This window comes from Oncorhynchus keta, chromosome 14 (genome assembly GCF_023373465.1).
Source record: "Oncorhynchus keta strain PuntledgeMale-10-30-2019 chromosome 14, Oket_V2, whole genome shotgun sequence".
NCBI classification, from domain to species: Eukaryota; Metazoa; Chordata; class Actinopteri; order Salmoniformes; family Salmonidae; genus Oncorhynchus; species Oncorhynchus keta.
This window is the reverse complement of record NC_068434.1, coordinates 54,257,312-54,280,140: the sequence shown is the minus strand read 5'-3', so window position 1 is coordinate 54,280,140 and position 22,829 is coordinate 54,257,312. Positions and strand designations below refer to the sequence as shown.

The following is a 22,829-nucleotide window of genomic DNA, read 5'->3' as shown; positions in this document are numbered from 1 at the left end:
TCAAATTAAGATCCTACATCTGTACACTGACTGATTGTGGAAGTTAAGGACAAAACAGAACGTGCCGATGAACAGTTAAAAGCAAAGGATAGCTGTCCTATAGACCATAGAACATTGGTATTCATTTTATTTTCATTTCCTGAAGAATCACCAACAGGTGATCTACTATGCACGGCCAACGTTCATTATGGTGTGTCTTGTCTCCGGTCACTTCGTGAGCATGCTAGTGGTCATAAGACTAAATTCCCTGTTTCTTTCTTTTGTAACCCACAGCTGTCTTATTACTACAGTACATTTTGCAAACAATTCTAGAAACCTGTTTTCACTTTGTCATTATGGGGTAGTGTGTGGGTGGATGAGAAAAAAAATATTGAATCCTATCAAGGCACAAGGTGAGACCCAGATGGTTGGAGTCTTACAATGTTTATTAATCCAAAGAGATATGCAAGAGACTAGTTGTGGACAGGCAAAAAGGTCAAAACCAGATCAGAGTCCAGGAGGTACAGAGTGGCAGACAGGCTCGTGGTCAAGGTCAGGCAGGTGGGTACAGAGTCCAGAAACAGGCAAGGGTCAAAACCGGGAGGACTAGAAAAAGGAGAATGCAAAAAAAACAGGAGAACGGTGGTTGACTTGGAAACATACAAAACAAACTGGCACAGAGAGACAGGAAACACAGGGATACATACACTGTGGAAAGCAAGCGACACCTGGAGGGGGTGGAAACAATAATGAGGACAGGTGAAACTGATCAGGGTGTGACATTACCCCCCCAGGGACCCCACCTGGCGTCCTACCTGGACGCATACCCGGTAGAACGGGGTGTCGGCGGTGGAAGATAGTGATGAGGGCTGGATCCAGGATGTCTCTAGAGGGAACCCAGCACCTCTCCTCCGGGCCCTAACTTTCCCAGTCAACCAGGTACTGGAAACTCCTGCCCGTGGTCGTTTTACCGTGTAGGCCGGTAAATTACACGAGGAGGGGGGGCCTTGGGACAGAAGATAAAGAACAGTGAGACAAAGGCTTAATCTTAGACACATGGAAGGTAGGGTGAATACGGAGGGTATGGGGTAACACAAGACGAACAGCAGTGGAACTCAGGACTCTAGAGATGGAAAAGGGTCCAATGAAATGATAGGACAGTTTGCGGGACTCTACCCAAAGGGACAGGTCCCATGTGGACAGCCATACCCTCTGCAGTAGCGGGGAGCTGGGGTCCGGCGACAGTCCGCTTGTCGACGATACCTGGAGTTGGTTTTGTGAATGGCCGCCCTGGCTCTTCTCCAGCTACGTCGACAGCGGCGGACAAACATCTGGGCCGAGTGTACTCTGACCTCCTGCTCTTGTTCAGGGAAGAGTGGAGGCTGATTCCCCTTTCGAGTGCTCTATGGGGTCAGTCCCGTGGCAGAACTGAGAAGAGTGTCCCGGGTGTACTCCACCCAGACCAGTTGACGGCTCCAGGTAGTGGGGTTGTTTGAGACCAGGCACATTAAGGTGGTCTCCAGGTCTTGGTTGGCTCGCTCCGACTGACCGTTAGTTTGGGGATGGAATCTGGATGATAGGTTGGCCGACGACACAATAAGGGCACATAATGCCTTCCAGAACTGAGGACCCCAATCGGAGACCATGTCTACCGGGAGTCCATGGATCCGGAAGACATGCTGCACCATAAGCTGGGCTGTCTCCTTGGCAGAAGGTAGTTTGTGGAGAGGGATGAAATGGGTGGCCTTGAAGAACCGGTCGACTACCGTCAGTAAACAGTGTTGCCATCAGATGGGGGGAGCCCAGTGACATATGAGACAGGGGACGATGAGGAACCGGTAGGGGCTGTAGGAGGACATAAGGAGCTTGCAGCGGACTGTTGTTTTGAGCACACACTGTGCATACAGTGACGAAGGCAGAGACGTCAGGGACCATTGTGGGCAACCAGAAACATTGTTGAAGGAAGGCTAGTGTACAACGGGACCCTGGATGACGGGTCAGCCTGGAGGAATAAGCCCATTCCAGGACCTGGGACCGGACTGGATTAGGGACAAACAGCTTGTTAGCCAGGCCCCCTTCAGGTCCAGGCTAGGAGTGTTGTACCTCGCGGACCAGGTTCTCAGTACCCCAATCCACAGTGACAACAAGGCATGAGGTATCGAGAATGGTTTCAGAGGTCAAGGATGTTCACATTCTTTGACCCTGGGTGGTAGGAGATGGTGAAGTTAAATCTGGTGTACAGGAGGGCCCACCAGGCCTGCCTGGAGTTGAGGTGCTTGGCTTTACGGAGATATTCCAGGTTTTTATGGTCGGCCCAGACCAGGAATGGCTGTTCTGCTCCTTCCAGCCAGTGCCTCCACTCTTCCAACGCTATCTTCACCGCCAGGAGTTCTCAGTTGCCAATATCCTAGTTCCTTTCAGCAGGATTGAGACAATGGGACAGGAAGGCACAGGGATTAAGCTCTGGTCCTGGGCAGATCGCTGGGACAGGATGGCCCCCACTCCAACATCTGAAGCATCCACTTCCACCACAAATTGATGCGAGGGGTCCTGATAGATGAGGATGGGTGCTGCTGTGAACCGATGCTTCAGGTCAACAAATGCTTTGTAGACAGCTGGAGACTATTTGAACGGTACCTTGGGAGAGGTGAGTGCCAAGAGGGAGGTGGCCAGGGTGATGTAGTCCCAAATGAAACGGGTGGTCGAAGTTTGCAAAACCAAGAAGCCATTACAACTGCACCCTGGACGTTGGTCAAGGCCAAACCACCACTGCTTCCACCTTCACCTAGTTCTTCCCAACTGCATAGGCTCAGGAGTGTCCAACTCACCCGTCGTAGATTCACGAGAGAACTCGGGTGGCCTTGACTCATCTCGGAAGAGCTGCCTTCAGATCTTCATAGGAGGTGAATGTGCCATATCGGGTGCACAAGTGTGCCCAAGACCAGACCTCCTCTCACTCTTGTGTTCCCTTAGGCGTCCATCAATTTTAATGGTCAAGGCGATAAGGGAGTCGAGGTCCACCGGCAGTTCCTGAGCAACTAGCTCATCCATAAGCTCCTCAGATAATCCGTGCATAAAAGTATCGAAAAGAGACTCCAGATTCCAGGCACTCTCGGCGGCCAACGTGCGAAAGTCCACCTCATAGTCTGCCACACTAGGGGAGTTTTGATGTAAGACAAGCAGTTTACTGGCTGCCTTTCTTTCTCCTGGGAACCGGAGATTCAAATACCTTTCTCACTTCTGCCATGAATTCCTCTAGATGACCACAAATGGCAGATTGTTGTTCCCAAACTGCCGTAGCTCAGAAAAGCGCCTTTCCCGACAATAGCGTAATTATAAACGCTATCTTCGATCGGTCTGAAGGAAACGAAGATGACTATAGCTCAAAAATAAGCGTGCATTGAGAAAGAAAACCCCGGAAGGTACCAGGATTCCCCGAATATCACCCCGGAGGTGGTAAGCAGGGTTCTTGGGGAGCCGGGATAGGCTGTACAAACTCCACAGTTAGGGGAAAAATGACTGGGGTGACTGAAATTTTTCAGAGGTGGCAGGCAGCCTCTGAGCTAACTCCCTGATTTTCTCCATAATAGCCTTTAACCCATGGTCGTGGTGTTCCGTCAAGGACCTGAGCCCTTCCAAAAGGCCCTGTACCAACTCCTCATGTCTCCTAATGGTGGCTCCCTGCAGGGAGACAGTGTGGCGGAGCTGGTCAGCGTGGCGGACCAAGTCTGCTGAGCCTGTCATGGCCAGTTTGTTCTATCAAGGCACAAGACGAGACCCAGATGCAGACACAGGAGGCAGATGGTTGAAGTCTTACAATGTTTATTAATCCAAATGGGTACGCAAGAGAATAGTCGGGGACAGGCAAAAAGGTCAAAACCAGACCAGAGTCCAGGAGTTTAAAAGTGGCAGACAGAATGGTCAGGCAGGCGGGTACAAAGTCCAGAAACAAGCAATGGTCAAAACCCGGAGGACTAGAAAAAGAAGAATGCAAAAAGCAGGAGAACGGGGAAAACCACTGGTTGACTTGGAAACATATGGCACAGAGAGACAGGAATAAATACACTGGGGGAAAAAAAGCGACACCTGGAGGGGGTGGAGACAATAACGAGGACAGGTGAAACAGATCAGGGTGTGACAAATTCAGGCTCTAACACAACAACTGTGGAATAAATCAAGGGGAATGAATACTTTATGAAGGCACTGTAACACACACACACATTTCCTCTGCCACCGGCCATGCTCTCCTGGCCATGTCTCTATGGCCAAAAGGTGTCAAACAGGAGCGCTACCTGGTGGGTCTGGAAGGTGTGACACTGAGTTTGTTGTGGTGTGTGACACCATCATAGGGGGAGGTTCAGGATATGTGAAGTGTTTTTTTTTTACACACAGTAATTACGCTGCTCAGTATTTGTTTGTTTAACAACCAAGTTAAACCGATTTGACAGCCTGCACATGTGCAGTTTGACGTAAGACGACCGTTAGACCCAATGACGTGTTTTTGTTCATGAGCTTAGCTAGCCAACGTTGCCATGGCAAATGGGAACAAGGATTTCTATTGGAGAGGCTATTTCTGCCTATCTTCATACTGTACTGTCTTTGTTACGGTCATTCAAATAATCTGAAGCTAGGCGCAGGGTTGGGGTAATCTGGATCTAGAATCGGAACATTGGCATTCATCTGAATGGTGATGAAGCGAAGTTCATGGAAAATGTTGCATGGTGGTTAGGCTGAGCCTATTACGCACCTCCTATGAAAAGTGAAGCAGATTCATGCGTGTGATTAATTAATATTTTCTATTCACGGAAAAGATTCCTAGAAAATGTTTGGCACGTGCTGTTTTGAAGCCACCGCGCCTCCATCTTGGCACTCCCCCACCAGTGTAAAAATGTTTTGGGAAGCTATAGAATTGAAATTATTAATGTCTACATGTGTTTTTGCCACGTTAATATAATTACAGACCTTCCTGCATACTTTACAATTATATTATGTGAGCTAAACAGAATGTTTCTTCACCTGTTCGTTGTGCTTCTGATTACTGCGGCCTGGTCGAAAACCTTGTTGATCCGGACTCGACCAAAGAGCTTTAATTTCAGGGTTGTTGAGCAAATATGTGCTCTCGTCAAATAGAAGGCATGGGCAGAAAAACAGCATCTTTAACTTACTATTCTCAGTGTTGAAAGATGTGACCCACCCCGTGGCTACTCTCCCCTGCACAATTTTGGAGTCCACCTCTAATTCTTCATGATTTTCAGTAGCTGCTCAAATGACAAATTTACTCAATAATTTTTAACTAGAAACGCTAGATTCCCATCTCCATCCATAGCTAGCTACACCAGGACACAGACCAGAAGCTAACAATCAAGTTTTGCGTTGGTGTGATGTCAAATCCAAACTCAATATTAGGAAGGTGTTCTTAATGTTTTGTACACTCAGTGTAAACATCATTGGTTTCATGGAATTAATTGATGCTGTTTGATATAGATTTTTTAAAATGTAACATTTATTTAACTTGGTAAGTCAGTTAAGAACAAATTCTTATCAACAAGTTATCTTTAACAGAAAATATATCAGACTATAGGTGGCCTACCTTATTATGAAGGCCTATATAAACAGTACCAGTCAAAAGTTTGGACACACCTACTCATTCAAGGGTTTTTCTTTATTTTTACTATGTTCTACATTGTAGAGTAATAATGAAGACATCAAAACTATGAAATAGCACATATGGAATCATGTAGTAACCAAAAAAGTGTTAAGTCAAAATCTATTTTATTTTATTCTTCAAAGTAGCCACCCTTTGCCTTGATAGCTTTGCACACTCTTGACATTGGCATTCTCTCAACCAGATTCATGAGGTAGTCACCTGGAATGCATTTCAATTAACAGGTTTGCCTTGAAAAAAGTTAATTTGTGGAATTTCTTTCCTTCTTAATATGTTTGAACAAGGTAGGGGTGATTTATAGAAGATAGCCCTATTTGGTAAAAGACCAAGTCAATATTATGGCAAGAACAGCTCAAACAAGCAAAGAGAAACGACAGTCCGTCATTACTTTAATTTTGGAACTACCGCTCCCGGATCCGGGAGAATTGTCATCAACTGACACGAATTAGCATAACGCAACAGACAAAAAATATTACTAGAAAATATTCATATTCATGAAATCACAAGTGAAATATATTGAAACACAACTTCGCCTTTTGTTAATCACCCTGTAATCTCAGATGTTGAAATTATGCTTTACAGCCAAAGCAAGACTAGCATTTGTGTAAGTTTATCGATAGCCTAGCATAGCATTATGCCTAGCTAGCATCCATAATATCGACAGAAACATGGCAAACGTTTTTTATAATCAATCCTCAAGGTGTTTTTCAAATATCTATTCGATAATATATCAACCGGATCAGTTGGCTTCTTAGTAGGCGCGAGAGAAACAATGGCCGCATTTGTCTATTACGCACAAATCACTCTGAGAGCCACCAGGTGACCACTTACACAATGTTGTCGCTCACGCTAATTTTTCAAAATAAAAGCCTGAAACTATGTCTTTAGGGAAGCCATAGAAAAAGGAATCTGGTTGATATCCCTTTAACTGCTCAATAGGGACGCATAGGAATGCAGAGGTTTCTAAATAAGAGTCACTCCCTGATTGGATTTTTCTCAGGCTTTCACCTGCAATATCAGTTCTGTTATACTCACAGACAATATTTTTACAGTTTTGGAAACTTTAGAGTGTTTTCTATCCTAAGCTGTCAATTATATGCATATTCTTAAATTTTTTTGAATTGTACCCCATTTTCTCCCAAATTTCATTGTATCCAATTTTTAAGTAGCTACTATCTTGTCTCATCGCTACAACTCCCATACGGGCTCGGGAGAGATGAAGGTTGAAAGTCATGCGTCCTCCGATACACAATCCTCCGCACTGCTTCTGAACACAGCGCGCATCCAACCCGGAAGCCAGCCGAACCAATGTTCGGAGGAAACACCATGCACCTTGGTTAGCGCGCACTGCGCCCGGCCCGCCACAGGAGTCAACCCCTCCCTAACCCGGGCGACGCTAGGCCAATTGTGCGTCGCCACACGGACCTCCCGGTTGCGGCCGGTTAGGACAGTGTCTGGTCGCGAACCCAGAGTCTCTGGTGGCACAGCCACAGCCCTTAACCACTGCGCCACCCGGGAGGCCAATTATATGCATATTCTATTATCTGGTCCTGAAAAATAGACCGTTTACTTTGGGATCGTTATTTTTCAAAAAATGAAAATAGTGCCCCCTAGTTTCAAGAGGTTAATTTGTTTTATTCACTTCTTCAACACACTCTGCGACACCAGATGTCCTAGCCGTGTCTGAATCCTGGCTTTGGAAGGTCACCAAAACCCTGAAATTTCCATCCCTAACTATAACATTTTCCAATGTTTGTACCCGCCTCACACTGGGTGTGAGTTGCAATCTACAGCAGAGATAGCCTGCAGAGTTCTGTCTTACTATCCAGGTCTGTGCCCAAACAATTTGAGCTTCTAGTTTTAAAAATCCACCTTTTCAGAAACAAGTCTCTCACCGTTGCCGCTTGCTATAGACCACCTTCTGCCCCCAGCTATGTCCTGGACACCATATGTGAATTGATTGCCCCCCATCTATCTTCAGAGCTCGTGTTGTTAAGTGACCTAAACTGGGACATGATTAACACCCCGGCCATCCTACAATCTAAGCTTGATGCCCTCAATGTCATACAAATTATCAATGAACCTACCAGGTACAATCCCAAATCCTTCAACACAGGCACCCTCATAGACATCATCCTAACCAACCTGTGTCAGGACCCGGTTACCGGGTCTCCGGAGTGAGAAACAGTCACTAAACCAACTGAGCCACGAATAGTCAGCAGAACCCAGAAGATGAGGCAGACACAGCAGTACTTGAGATGGTGTATTTAATGAAGTAAAAAGTGAAGTTCTTCAGGAAAACATGTAACTCCACAACCTCAAAAGGAATTCCACAAGAACAAAGGCAATCCTCCAAGACAAAAATGTAAATCCACAAGGTGGAAGGCACAGCACAAAAAGCCTCAAAAGATACTAAAAAATAAACAAACAAGAACAAAAAAAAACAGAACTCCACAAGAGAGTCCACCGGGATCAACAAGCGCTCACAGAGTACTAGGGCTGGGTGCTAACATACAAACACAGAGCAAAGAACTGAGTAAAACAAAGGGTTTAAATACAATCAGGGGAAACGAGGCACAGGTGCAAATAATAATGGGGATCAAGGAAAAACAAAAGGTCAAAAGGCACAATGGGGGTATCTAGTGACCAAAAACCGGAACAACCCTGGCCAAATCCTGACAACCTGCCCTCTAAATACACCTCTGCTGTCTTCAACCAGGATCTCAGCAATTACTGCATCATTGCTTGCGTCCGTAATGGTTCTGCGGTCAAATGACCACCCCTCATCACTGTCAAACGCTCCCTAAAACACTTCTGTGAGCAGGCCTTTCTGTAACAGTATTTTTATTGGAATTTCACAATTTTCACCCATATTAAGAGATACAACAACAGAGACAAAGCACACAGAACAAAAACAAGAAAAACAGCACCCTCTTACACATACATATACCCATGCATATACACACACATACGCATACATACGCGCACACACACACACACACACACACACACACACACACACACACACACACACACACACACACACACATACATACATACACACCCATACATACGTACACCATTTTCCTCTTCCCGCTCGGTGCTTCTCTCACCCCATCACCATCATTGCGTCTCTCAATACATACATTTTAAACAAACTTACAAACAGAAATTAAACAAAAAAGCTCAGTTTAAACCAAGAGGTTAGGTTTCACACATGGAACGTACAGTGTAGTTCTGAAATACATAGATCCCCGCCATTCTAAGAGAATCCTTACAGCATAATAGCTGATACCTCAGGTTCTAGGTAATTTAGATAAGGTTCCCATACTTTGTAGAACTGGTCTGTTTTAGAATGCAATGTACATGTCAGATATTCCAGAGGCACCCATTCAAATAGTATCTTATGCCAATCTATAATAGAAGGAACCTTATCACTAATCCACTGTAAAAGGATGTTTTTCCTTGCTGCGAAGTTAAGGATGTTGTAAAGCCTCCTTTTACCCACAGAAGTAACATGCCTACTAGGGAGACCTAACAGTAAAGAAACTGGGTCCAATTCTAGATCAACCCCTAGGATCTTTTCAATTTGTTGCAGAACACCAGACCAGTATCTTTGTATTTTGGTACACGACCATAAACAATGTGTTAGGGTGCCTGTATCAGTTTTGCATTTAAGACACTGAGGGGAAGAGGAAGTGGGGCTAAAAGCATGTCTGCGATTTGGGGATATATGCAATCTGTGTATTATTCTTAATTGGATTGCTCTAGTACGATTACATATAGATATTGTTTTTGCATATCTCCAAATGTCCTCCCACATCTCTTCGTCAATAGTAATAGACAATTCTTTCTCCCACACTTGTTTCACCCTCTGTGTGTTGACAGCAGAAAAGGACCTTAAAGTATCATAAAACAGACTTACAGACATTTTCCTTTGTGGGAAAAAAAGCATTATTTCAATGACAGACACATCAGGGTTACCAATTAAGGTGGTGCTCTTCAGAATATAATGTCTTACTTGTAGGAAGCGGAAAAAGTCCTGCTTTGGGAGTCGATCTTTCTCGACCATCTGCTCAAATGACAACAAAATCTTATCAGCAAATAAGTCATTTAGCCTGCGTATGCCCCTATTAAGCCATAAGTTAAAGCCAGCATCCAGAAATCCTGGACTGAAATCTGGGTTGTTAAAAATTGGGGTAAGAGCAGAGGTTAGTTTGGACCTTCCCAGGAAGCGTTGAACTGACCTCCATACTTTGAGTGTGTTAAGTGTAATGGGATTATTGCAGTGATCTTCTACAGACTTGAAACTTTTGAAAAATAAAAGATCATGTAAGGGGTATTTTGAAAGAGAAGTCTCAATGTCTAACCAAATAGAGGAGTCATCATTTGTGATCCAGTCAGAAATATAACAAAGGTGGGCACACCATTGATAGAACCTGATATTGGGCAGGTCCAAGCCGCCCATAGAACTTGGCAGCCGCAATATTGCCATCTTAAGTCTTGGCTTGCGTTTACTCCATATAAAGGAACTTAGCCATCCATTTACATCCTTTATTACCTTATTGGAGAGTAATACTGGGATCATTTGGATTGGGTAAAGTAGTCTAGGTAAAATGTTCATTTTCAAGAGGGATATTCTACCCAACCAAGAAATCGGGAGAGAGCTCCAGCGCTCCAGATCCTGTCTTATTGTATCAAACAAGAGAACAAAATTTGGCTTTGTACATTTGCTGGAATTTAGGAGTTACAAATATACCCAGATACATGAAACCTGAGGGAGACCATTTAAAACGGAAGGGGGGAGAAGTATTAGGTACAGAGTGTAGGCTACCAAGCATAGCCTCTGACTTCATAAGGTTAATCTTGTAGCCTGAGAATTCGCTGAATAATTCAATAATATTAATAAGAGATTTAATTGAAGTCTCGGGACTAGAGATGAATATCAGGACATCATCAGCATACAAGCTTATTTTATGGTGAACATCACCAATGAGCAGCCCCTGTATAGCAGGGGGGCCTCGGCCAGTGGTTCCATAACGAGTGCAAAGAGGAGGGGGATAAAGGACAGCCCTGTCTGGTACCTCTGTGTATAGAGAAGCTATTTGACCTTAGCCCATTAGTAAGGACAGCAGCCTGAGGATCATCATATAAAACTTTCACCCATTTTATAAAGTTGTCCCCCAGACCAAATTTATTTAGAGCAAATAATAGGTAAGACCACTCCACACGATCAAATGCTTTCTCAGCATCTAGGGAGAGCACAAGACCATTCACAGCACTTTGTTGGTAGGCTTGAATTACATTAAGAAGCCGCCTGACATTGTTGCATGACTTACGGCCCTTAATGAAGCCAGTTTGGTCTCCTTTCACAATTAGTGGCAGTGAGTCCTCTAATCTTGTGGCTAGAATTTTAGAAAGCAATTTTCTATCCACATTCAGAGGGGAAATTGGTCTGTACGAGGAACAAGACTCTGGACATGTTCCCTTTTTGAGAATAAGTGAAATGTTGGCTTCTCTCAGTGTTTGAGGGAGTTGGTCATTTGAAAATGAGTGGTTAAACATATCATGCAATGGCTCAAGGATCAGGCCATGGAACTCTTTATAGAACTCACTACAAAACCCGTCTGGTCCTGGGGCCTTACCATTTTGCAGATTCTTAATTGCGAACATTATCTCTTCCTTGGTAATAGGGGCATTAAGGAGGGACCTCTGCTCTTTGGAGATAGTAGGGAGCTCAATCTTACAAAAGAAGTTCTCCATTAATTTGGGTGCATCCTTTGGCAGTTCTGAGGCATAAAGATTTGTGTAAAATTTCTTAAATGAGTCACTTATCAATTTATTTTCATATAAATGATTACCATCAGAATCAGTAATAGTAGCAATTGAGTCAGCTCTCTTTTTAGCTAGGTATGCCAAGTACTTCCCTGGCTTATCGCCATGTTCATATAGCTTTTGCCTCACAAATCTCATTTTCTTTTCAGGAGAGAGTCTAACGTTGATCTAATGACTGATATTTCCTTTAATAGGGCAGGAGTGGGCATTATAATGTAGTCCTTCTCTTTAGTTTCTAATTCATCCTCTAACATTTTTTGCTTTTCACGCTTTTTCCGTCTCTTAGTAGCTGTGTATGACATAATCAGACCCCTGGCATACGCTTTACAGGTCTCCCAACGGAGTGAGGGGTTATCTGTTGTTTGAGTTAATAGAGAAAAATGCTTTACACTCTGTAATAAAATATGATGTGAATGTATGGTCTTTAAGAATGGTTGTGTTCAACCTCCAATGTCTTGACCGATTGAATGCCCCGTTGAGTTTTATGTCCAGGATCACCTCAGCATGAGATATGACTATGCTTCCTATCCTAGCAGATAAAACAGACTGCAAAGACGTCCTGGGCATAAAAAAAGTATCTATTCTAGTCTGACATCCATGAGGTGCAGAGAAAAAAGTGAACTCTCTGTTGGAGGGATGAAAAGCTCTCCAGACATCCGCACACCCCAGATCATCACAAATAGCTTTAAGTGACTTAGCTTGAGGAGAGAGTGAAGCTATACCGCTGGGAAACTTATCAATAAGGGGGTTCAACAAGCAGTTAAAATCTCCTCCAACCACTGCAGTGTCCGAGTTTAATTCTGAAAAGTCTAGAAATACCTTACCTGCCATTGTATCTTGACCATTCAATATCCAGACTGGATCCTACTGTAAAAGTGGGGTGGTACCTTTTTCCATGTGTTGAACTCTCCTCTATCTCACCAAGCATAAACAAACGATATGAACCCTGAACTCAAACTATACTAAACCCAAAAATTAAACATGTAAAGATCCAAAAGGGGGTTTTCCCACTAGCTAACATGCAGGGGATTTCAACTCTCCGCATTGGCGCTCAATAGCCTCATCCTTTATATGTATGGAAAAGAAAATCAATAGAAGAAGATTGAGGCTCTTCCACCTAAAGGCAAGCCTGGGCTATAGCGGCTATTACTTTAGCAAGAAAAATAATAAAGTTTTGAATATTACTGAGCCGGAGTACGTGAGGACTCACACCACTGTTTCATGATCAGATTCAACCAAAAATAAACAAAAGTTATCCAATGCTGTGGGGGTGCAGTTTAAAGTTATTTAACCGAGAGAGTCAATAAACGCAGCAGCCTCTTCAGGTGTGTAGAGCTTTTTAGGTGATCCGTTGACCATAATCTTCAATGTGGCCGGGTACAACAGTGCGTAGTCCATCTTCATTCTCCTGAGTCGAGCCTTCGCCTCATCAAAAGCTTTGCTTCTTCGTACAACCGCAGTGGAATAATCATTGAAGAATGAGACCTTTGGACTTTTACGTTGACTACCATCAGAGCCGATGTTTCTAGCCGTGTCCATGACGCGCTGCTTGTCGGTGAAGTTGTGGAACTTTATAACCACCGGCCGTGGGCGCTGATTGGGACCGGGTATCGGTGCTTGAGAGCGATGGGCTCTGTCCAGCTTCACACGACCAGCCTTAGTGTCCATTTGTAGGTAGCCAGGGATCCATTCCTCAAAGAATTTTACTGAACGTGTCCCTTCAGAATTTTCCGGGAGTCCCACAACACGAATATTGCATCTGGGTCCTCGATTATCCAAGTTGTCAATGTGCTCCGCCATTTCGCACACCTGTTTCTCAAGTGCTTTTATCGTAGCGCCCATAGATGTAGTTGATGTTTCCACTGCAACCATTCTTCCTTCCGCCTCAACAACACGTTTCACAACCCTCTGAATTTCAGCTGAATGGCCTGCTATTGCTTCCAAGACCGTTCTTATCTTAGCATCGATCACTTTAGTTATGTTATAAGTCATCTTTTGAATCACCAGGTCCATTGTGTCTGGATCCGCAATGGTGTTAGCTTCGCTAATGTTAGCTAGCTGCTCATGCACATCCACAGGGGTGTTGGTTTTGGTCGACTTCTTAGTAGTTCTATTGGGTATGTTGTCGGAGATTTTTGCGAAATAGCCGTCAAGACTCATTATATGGTAACTTATTTAGCCAATTCTACCACTTGTTCAAGCTAGGAGATTAATGTAAAAATATAAATTTATGAATGCCACGAGAGCTCGCTGAAACACCGTGTTCTCTCTACGGTGCCATTTTGTCCCCGAGCAGGCCTTTCTAATCGACCTGTCCCGGGTATCCTGGAAGGATATTGACCTCATTCCGCCAGTAGAAGATGCCTGGTTATTCTTTAAAAGTGCTTTCCTCACATTCTTAAATAAGCATGCCCCTTTCAAAAAATGTAGAACCAGGAACAGATATAGCCGTGGTTCAGTCCATAACTGACTGGCCTTTTCCAGCACAAAAACATCCGTACTGCATTAGCATTGAATAGCACCCGCAACATGTAACTTTTCAGGGAAGTTCAGAACCAATATACACAGGCAGTTAGGAAAGCAAAGGCTAGCTTTTTCAAACAGAAATTTGCATCCTGCAGCATAAACTCCAAAAATTCTGGGATACTGTAAAACCATTGGAGAATAAGAGCACCTCCTCCCAGCTGCCCACTGCACTGAAGCTAGGAAACACCGTCACCACCGATAAATCCATGATAATTGAGAATTTCAATAAGCATTTTTCTACGGCTGGCCATGCTTTCCACCTGGTCAACCCTACCCTGGTCAACAGCCCTGCACCCCCCACAGCAACTTGCCCAAGTCTCCCCCATTTTTCCTTCACCCAAATCCAGATAGCCGATGTTCTGAAAGAGCTGCAAAATCTGGACCCCTACAAATCAGCAGGGCTAGACAATCTGGACCCTCTCTTCCTAAAATTATCAGCTGAAATTGTTGCAACCCCTATTAGCCTGTTTAACCTCTCTTTCGTATCGTCTGAGATCCCCAAAGATTGGAAAGCTGCCGCGGTCATCCCCCACTTCAAAGGGGGAGACATTCTTGACCCAAACTGCTACAGACCTCTATCCACCACATTCTTATCGGCAGAGTTCAGTGTGTCAAATCGTAAGGCCTGTTGTCGGGACCTCTGGCAGTCTCTATGGGTTGCCACAGGATTCAATTCTCGGGCCGACTCTTTTCTCTGTATACATCAATGATGTCGCTCTTGCTGCTGGTGATTCTCTGATCCACCTCTATGCAGACGACACCATTCTGTATACTTCTGGCCCTTTTTTGACACTGTGTTAACTAACCTCCAGACGAGCTTCCATGCCATACAACTCTCCTTCCGTGGCCTCCAACTGCTCTTACATGCAAGTAAAACTAAATGCATGCTCTTCAACCGATCGCTACCAGCACCTGTCCGCCCGTCCAGCATCACTACTCTGGACGGTTCTGACTTAGAATATGTGGACAACTACAAATACCTAGGTGTCTGATTAGACTGTAAACTCTCCTTCCATTCTCACATTAAGCATCTCCAATCCAAAATTAAATCTAGAATCGGCTTCCTATTTTGCAACAAAGTATCCTTCACTCATGCTGCAATACATACCCTCATAAAAATGACTATCCTACCAATCCTTGACTTTGGCAATGTAATTTACTAAATAGCCTCCAACACTCTACTCAGCAAATTGGATGCAGTCTATCACAGTGACATCCATTGTGTTCCCAAAGCCCCATATACTACCCACCACTGCGACCTGTATGCTCTCTTTGGCTGGCCCTCGCTTCATATTCATTGCCAAACCCACTGGCTCCAGGTCACCTATAAGTCTTTGCAAGGTAAAGCCCCACGCTATCTCAGCTCACTGGTCACCATAGCAGCACCCACCCATAGCACGCACTCCAGCAGGTAAATTTCACTGGTCATCACAAAAAGCCAATTCCTCCTTTGGCCACCTTTCCTTCCAGTTCTCTGCTGCCAATGACTGGAACGAATAGTAAAAATCACTGAAGCTGGAGATATCTTCCTCACTGACTTTAAGGACCAGCTGTCAGAGCAACTCACAGATCACTGCACCTGTACATTGCCCATCTTGTAAATAGCCCAAATACCTCATCACCATACTATTATTTTTTTTTGCTCCTTTGCACCCCAGGATCTCTACTTGCACATTAATCTTCTGCACATCTATCACTCCATTGTTTAATTGCTAAATTGTAATTATTTGCCAAATATGGCCTATTTATTGCCTTTATCTCCCTTATTTTACCTAATTTGCACACACTGTATATAGACTTTTTATTTATTGTGTTTTTGACTGTATGTTTGTTTATTCCATGTTTAACTGTGTATTGTTTTTTGTGTAGCACTGCTTTGCTTTATCTGGGCCAGGTAGCAGTTGTAAATGAGAACTAGTTCTCAGCTAGCCTACCTGGTTAAATAAAGGTGAAATAAAAAAAGAAATGTAGCTTGTTTGGGATGCTCTGAATCGATGTGTATGACAGCGTGTTCCAGTTCTCACCAATATCCAGCATCTTTGCACGGCAATTGATGAGGATTGGGACAAAATTCCAAAGGCCACAATCAACAGCCTGATCACATCTATGCTGAGGAGATGTCGCACTACATGAGGCAAATGGTGGTCACGTCAGATACTGACTGGTTTTCTGATCCACCTCCCTAACTTTATTTGTCAATTTGTAAGTCGCTCTGGATAAGAGCGTCTGCTAAATGACTTAAATGTAAATGTAAATGTATATATTTTTTTATCTGTGACTAGCAGATACAGATCTGCATTCCCAGTCATGTGAATTCCATAGATTGGGGCCTAATTCATTTATTTCAATTGATTGATTTCCTTATATGAACTGTAACTCGTTAAAATATTTGAAATGGTTGCATTTATATTTTTGTTCATTGTGTGTATAGACCTTCACAATAATGCAAACAAAGAAAGTTACACCACTACAGAGGAAAAACATAGGTACAAGGTAAGCATTTAAGTATTTAATACTTTAAAAAAAAGGATTGACCTTGGGAGAATTGATGTACAGTCGTGGCCAAAAGTTTTGAGAATTACACAAATATTAATTTCCACAAAGTTTGCTGCTTCAGTGTCATAAGATATTTTTTGTCAGATGTTACTATGGAATACTATGGAATACTGAAGTATAATGCCAAAGTGCCAAAGGCTTTTATTGACAATTACATGAAGTGTAACGGCGTTCTTCGTTTGTGGAAAGAGAGTCGGACCGAAATGCAGCGTAGTGGTTACTCATGTCTTTAATGAAGAGATTGCGATACATGAAATAACTTATACATATACAAAAACAACAAACGGAACGAAAACCTATTACAGCCTATCTGGTGAAACTACACAGAGACAGGAACAATCACCCACGAAATACACAGTGAAACCCAGGCTACCTAAATACGGTTCCCAATCAGAGACAACGAGAATCACCTGACTCTGATTGAGAACCGCCTCAGGCAGCCAAGCCTATGCAAGACCCCTACTCAGCCGTAATCCCAATAATTACAAAAACCCCAATACGAACCACAACATATAAACCCATGTCACACCCTGGCCTGACCAAACATATAACGAAAACACAAAATACAATGACCAAGGCATGACATGAAGTTGATGCAAAGAGTCAATATTTGCAGTGTTGACCCTTCTTTTTCAAGACCTCTGCAATCTGCCATGGCATGCTGTCAATTAACTTCTAGGCCACATCCTGACTGATGGCAGTCCATTCTTGCATAATCAATGCTTGGAATTTGTCAGAATTTGTGGGGTTTTGTTAGTCCACCCGCCTCTTGAGGATTGACCACATGTTCTCAATGGGACTAAGGTCTGGGGAGTTCCCTGGCCATGGACCCAAAATATTGATGTTTTGTTCCCCGAGCCACTTCGTTATTTTTTTGCCTTATGGCAAGGTGCTCCATCAGGCTGGAAAGGCATTGTTAATCACTAAACTGTTCCTGGGTGGTTGGGAAAAGTTGCTCTCGGAGGATGTGTTGGTGCCATTCTTTATTCATGGCTGTGTTCTTCGGCAAAATTGTGAGTGAGCCCACTCCCTTGGCTGAGAGGCAACCCCACACGTGAATGGTCTCAGGATGCTTTACTGTTGGCATGACACAGGACTGATGGTAGAGCTCACCTCGTCTTCTCTGGGCAAGCTTTTTTCCGGGTGCCCCAAACAATCGGAAAGGGGATTCATCAGAGAAAATGACTTTACCCCAGTCCTCAGCAGTCCAATTCCTGTACCTTTTGCAGAATATCAGTATGTCCCTGATGTTTTACCTGGAGAGGTGGCTTCTTTGCTGCCCTTCTTGACACCAGGCCATCCTCCAAAATTCTTCGCCTCACTGTGTGTGCAGATGCACTCACACCTGCCTGCTGCCATTCCTGAGCAAGCGCTGTACTGGTGGTGCCCCGACCCCGCAGCCGAATCAACTTTAGGAGACGGTCCTGGCGCTTGCTGGACTTTCTTGGGTGCCCTGAAGCCTTCTTCACAACAATTGAACCGCTCTCCTTGAAGTTCTTGATGATCCGATAAATGGTTGATTTAGGTACAATCTTACTGGCACCAATATCCTTGCCTGTGAAGCCCTTTTTGTGCAAAGCAATGATGAGTGATCTCCTCGTCAACACTCACACCTGTGTTAACGAGAGAATCACTGACACGATGTCAGCTGGTCCTTATGTGGCAGGGCTGAAATGCAGTGAAAATGTTTTTTGGGGGATTCAGTTCATTTGCATGACAAAGAGGGACTTTGCAATTAATTGCAATTCATCTGATCACGCTTCATAACATTCTGGAGTATATGCAAATTGCCATTATACAAACTGAGGCAGCATAATTTGTGAAAATAATATTTACGTCAATCTCAAAACTTTTGGCCACACCTTGTAGTCAGAACTGAATTTATGTAGCCAGATTGCTGCCAAAAGGTTGAATGCATGTATCGTTAGGTTCACAAGAAAATCCATACATAAATTGTTAGGATCGTAATAAAAGCCATACTTGAAACATGACACGTGAAATTTAATCTGTGAACATTCAAACCCCATGTTACGATTACGGACGCACATTTTAGGCTTGAACAAATCTTGTGTTGCAATTCTGACATACAATAATACCTTTCAGAGTTTTGGCAGTTCCATTTCACCAACAAAAAAAACATACACCAAACTCACTGTGAGGAGTACTACACAAACAAGCTTAACACAGTATAAAAAACATTTAAGTCAGAGAAACCGGAAAGAGGTATTCTGCACTTATTCAAAGTTAAAAGTCTCCATTCTCTATTACTCCACAGTTGAGTATACTTCACATTTAGGTAGCTAATGTAATTGATTTGTTTGCCAGTGCAAGTCTGGATAGCATGCGCTGTATTCTGCCTACAACAGTGAAGTTTCAGTCCGCTAGGTGCATCTCTACAGCATGGGAATATCTCTGGGTGACGTGGACATGAACATATGGACTTTGAAATTAACAAGGGTGAGGTTAAACGTAGGCTAAGTCTGGCATAAGTTTATTCTCACGCTTTACAATAACTCTGTTGCAGTGGTCTTTGGTGGTCTCCGTATAGGCTATCCCTTCCATCGCAATACTGCTGCCCAGTTGAAGAGCGTGTGATCTTCGGAAAAGCACCCCTCAGCCTCAGAAGATTCCCTTCTAGAGGTATGCAGCCATAGTCTTTATACCCTAGTGTAGACCGATTTGCCTACTAGCCAAAATAAAGTGCAGAGCATGCATGAGGCGTGCAACTCATCAGTCCAACATATTTGAACATTTAATTCATCCTTCATTCAGTCAGTATGTCATCCATTCTGTCATTTGTCTGAGATGCAATAGGAACTAACTCAAAGAGAATAGAACAGTCTTATACATTTGTTTATTGAAAGACATGTGTGCATTTGAAATGATCTAAATTCTCTGATGTTCTTTAGCCTATCACTTTAATATTTCAATGTTTAATTTGGCTCTTACAAGCCTACATACAGAGCGGAATTTGCAAATACAAAAGTCAAAATGCCTAATATAAGGCCTTACAGTACGTGCTCCAAATACAGGGAAAAGTGTGATTCATTAGGTTACATGATCACCACAGTAGCCCGACGCTGCTATAAAAATGTATTACACAATTATATTGCCATTAAATAACACAACAACATGGCATATTTAGATAGTGGAATAAGCCTAAATCATATTTACTTTCTATTTTGCAGCTCAGGTGGTTATTCTAGACAAGGCTCGTCTGGGTCTTTAGAATATCAATCTCACACAAGTCATTTGGCCCAAGCCTATACCATGCCATCTGCTGGTACAACGTTGTTATCGAATGCCATTCTGAAACAAGCTCTCGACATTTATTTTGGAAATGAAACCGGAAGCTGCAAAGCAACACTAACGTATGGGCTTGAGTTTGATTGACTAGCTAACTTTGACAAGCTACGTTCGGTTCATGTCCTTTGCAGATGCCACATTCCTGACAAAAGTTTGTACATAGTTTGGGGACCGAGTGGTGTAGCGGTCTAAGGTGTCACTACAGACCCAGGTTTGATCCCAGGCTGTAACACATCTGGCCGTGACTGGGCGCACAATTGTCCAGGTTAGGCAAGGGTTTGGCTGGGATAGACCGTAATTGTTAATAAGAATTAGTTCTTAACTGACTTGCCTAGTTAAATAAACAACAAATAAATATAAAAAATGTCTGTAACTGAGTAAAGGGAGATGTAAGAATTTAAAGTATAAATGTTCATAACTTAGGGTTTGTATATTTTACAGATCTAATTTAACGTTTCATGCATGGCTTTTCTTCTGATCCTTTACGATATGTACGTTCAACCTTTTGGCAGCTATCTGGCTCCATATGAATTCCACAAACCCTCGCCACTACTCAACTCAAGAGTTAATGTAAACTTCCCTAACCATGGAGTTGAGTTTTATAGCCAAATCATGCTGCTTTTGCCTTCCGGGGTGAACTGCTAAGTTCCATTCAAACCAAACATTGTGTGCGTGGTATTGCAACACGTTGTATAGGACTTCCAAACTTCCTAGAGCCTACCGGTTCCTGACCATTTTGGGATTGCAATCCTTTTGGCAACAACGAAGAGGAAACTGACCAGATTTCCCATAGCCTCAAGTTTTCGTCTGCATTTTCAACCGAGAGAAACATGTGCTGCAAATGGGGCGCACAGTTGGGCTACTCATGCGTCCAGTTCCTTTCTAGGTTACTTGAAAGCACCCTTTGATTTGCTGACCGCCAACCTTTAAAAATACATTGCAACTTTAGAAATGACACACCGAGGAGAAACCAAGGGCAACGCAAACTACAAATCACTGGGTTGATTTACAACAATGTAGTGTTCGCTTAGGGAACACAGTTACATTTAGGAGGACACACACACCGAAATACTGTTGCTGATGTGAAAGCATATCTTATATCAAAGTAAAATTACCGAGCTTGACTGTTTCTTGTCGAAACGGTGCGTTTTCTAGCCGAACCCCCCTTTTTGCGTTTGGTACAGTCCACTGCTCCTTTTGATCACTCCAGTATCGGATCTAGAGCACAGCACAACATGTTGAAGACCGAATGTTCCAGGGCGCAGAGCGAAACTTTAACTTTGGCTCGTCGTATCAGCGGGGACTAAATACCAAAATACAGCCATGCTATGAATATAGTTATGAGTTCAGTCTTTGTTGATTTGAAGGCTCTTCTTTGATATTTCGATAATACCGAAATATTTGCAGCAAATAAGAAAGAAAAATACTGACCGAGAGCGAGCGAGAGAAGGGAATCAAAGATGCAGGTCTCTGTGGTGCTGTGTAGCATGATAACTTTCTTTCTTCGCAGTCAAGGTAAGTTGCATTTTAACATGTCATCTCGTAAAAAACGTCACCGTATCTTGGAGTCACTGTTTAATATCCGTCTGCGGGAGGATGATTCGAAGAGTGAATGTTATGATATCCAAACAACCGTGTCGTTTTTTGTTTTCTTTCAGCCCTCAATTCTAGTCCATTGCTTTGAAATACGCATGAGTTTCATAACAACAAAAGTTAATGTTTTGCATAAATTTAGACAGATTAATTGTGGGGATAACTTTTTTTATGTGACATGATTGCAGCCCTATCAAAATACAATCGGAATAATGGATCTCATTGCACAAAGACTGATGGGTCCGTCAATCAGGCGTCACATTAGCCTTCTAGCCTGACAATGCGAAGCCTAAGGCAAATACGTACATTTTAGGCCATTGGCGGAATAGTGATTTTCGCTTGCTTTGTTTTTGAATTACCAAAAAATAGCCTATTATAGGCTATTGCAGACTTTTTTTCTGCATCACTCGCATTGTTTACAGTCTGTCAATGTTTTTGTTGTCGGTTTACACATTGCCGCTAGCCTATACTTGAGCGAAGATTAAATCATTGGCACGGACCTACTCATCCTCGGCACAGGTTTAATTTAACGAGAGTATGCACGTCTTCAATTTGCCTTCAATTCCAGACAGCCGCTATTTAAAACAGCAGAAGCGTATACCTTTTACACGTTCAATCAGCCGCATACCGATCATATCAGACTGGATGTCTGAATGATGGACATGTTTAGAATGTATCATATTTAACCATCTACAGAACAGCATGTATTTATATGTATTAGGATCCCCATTACCCGCTGCCAAGGCGGCAGCTACTCTTCCTGGGGTCCAAACAGGATTAAAACAAGTAGGCCTACATCACGACGAAACATAACAGCCTACATCCTAAAAAAAAAAAAAAAATCACAATGCAAGACATTTATTACATTATTATTCTATTATTACAAATGTACAATACACCAATATTACAATGTGTGTGTGTCACAGCCCACGTTGTGCCATGAGGTGTTGTTTTTATCTTTTTTTTGTTAAAATCTGATTTTACTGCTTGCTTGAGTTACTTGATGTGGAAGAGTTCCATGTTGTCATGGCTCTATGTAGTTCTGTGTGTTTCCCAGAGTCTGTTATGGACTTGGTGACTGTGAAGAGACCATGTCTTGTGGGTCATGTATGGGTGTCTTAACTAAGTGTTAAGTGTTCAACATGTCAATACCACTCACAAAGTCAAGTAGTGATGCAGTCAATCTCTCCTCTACTTTGAGCCAGGAGAGATTTACATGTATGTCATTGATGTTAGCTCTTCGTGTTCATTTAAGGGGCAGCCATGCCGCTCTGTTCTGGGACAACTGTTGTTTGCCTTTCTTTGTGGCAGTATGACTGGGCAGTAATCCAGGTCTGATAAAACTAGGGCCTGTAGGACTTTTTGTTGT

The 22,829-nt window shown here is 43.1% G+C and overlaps 1 protein-coding gene and 1 long non-coding RNA gene across 6 annotated transcripts in view; one reads left to right on the top strand and one right to left on the bottom strand.

The window, feature by feature from the left end:
• Window positions 1–444: 444 nt before the first annotated feature.
• On the bottom strand, window positions 445–21,118 carry LOC118393627 (uncharacterized). Its single transcript, XR_004827578.2, has 3 exons — window positions 20,983–21,118; window positions 795–985; window positions 445–585 (listed from the first exon to the last, which is right to left on the bottom strand). It is a non-coding gene; the product is annotated as an uncharacterized LOC118393627 (long non-coding RNA).
• LOC118393626 (low-density lipoprotein receptor-related protein 4) overlaps window positions 21,107–22,829 on the top strand; it is a 214,855-nt gene continuing 213,132 nt past the window's right edge. For 2 of the 5 annotated variants that reach the window (XR_004827577.2, XM_035786479.2), the window contains exon 1: window positions 21,107–21,382. Coding sequence is in view for 4 of the 5 variants with exons in the window: in XM_035786479.2 (XP_035642372.1) it covers window positions 21,328–21,382 (55 nt within the window). In the remaining variant the exon portion in view is untranslated. The remainder of the gene's footprint in view (window positions 21,383–22,829) is intronic. The other 3 variants (XM_035786478.2, XM_035786476.2, XM_035786477.2) reach the window with 3 other exon arrangements.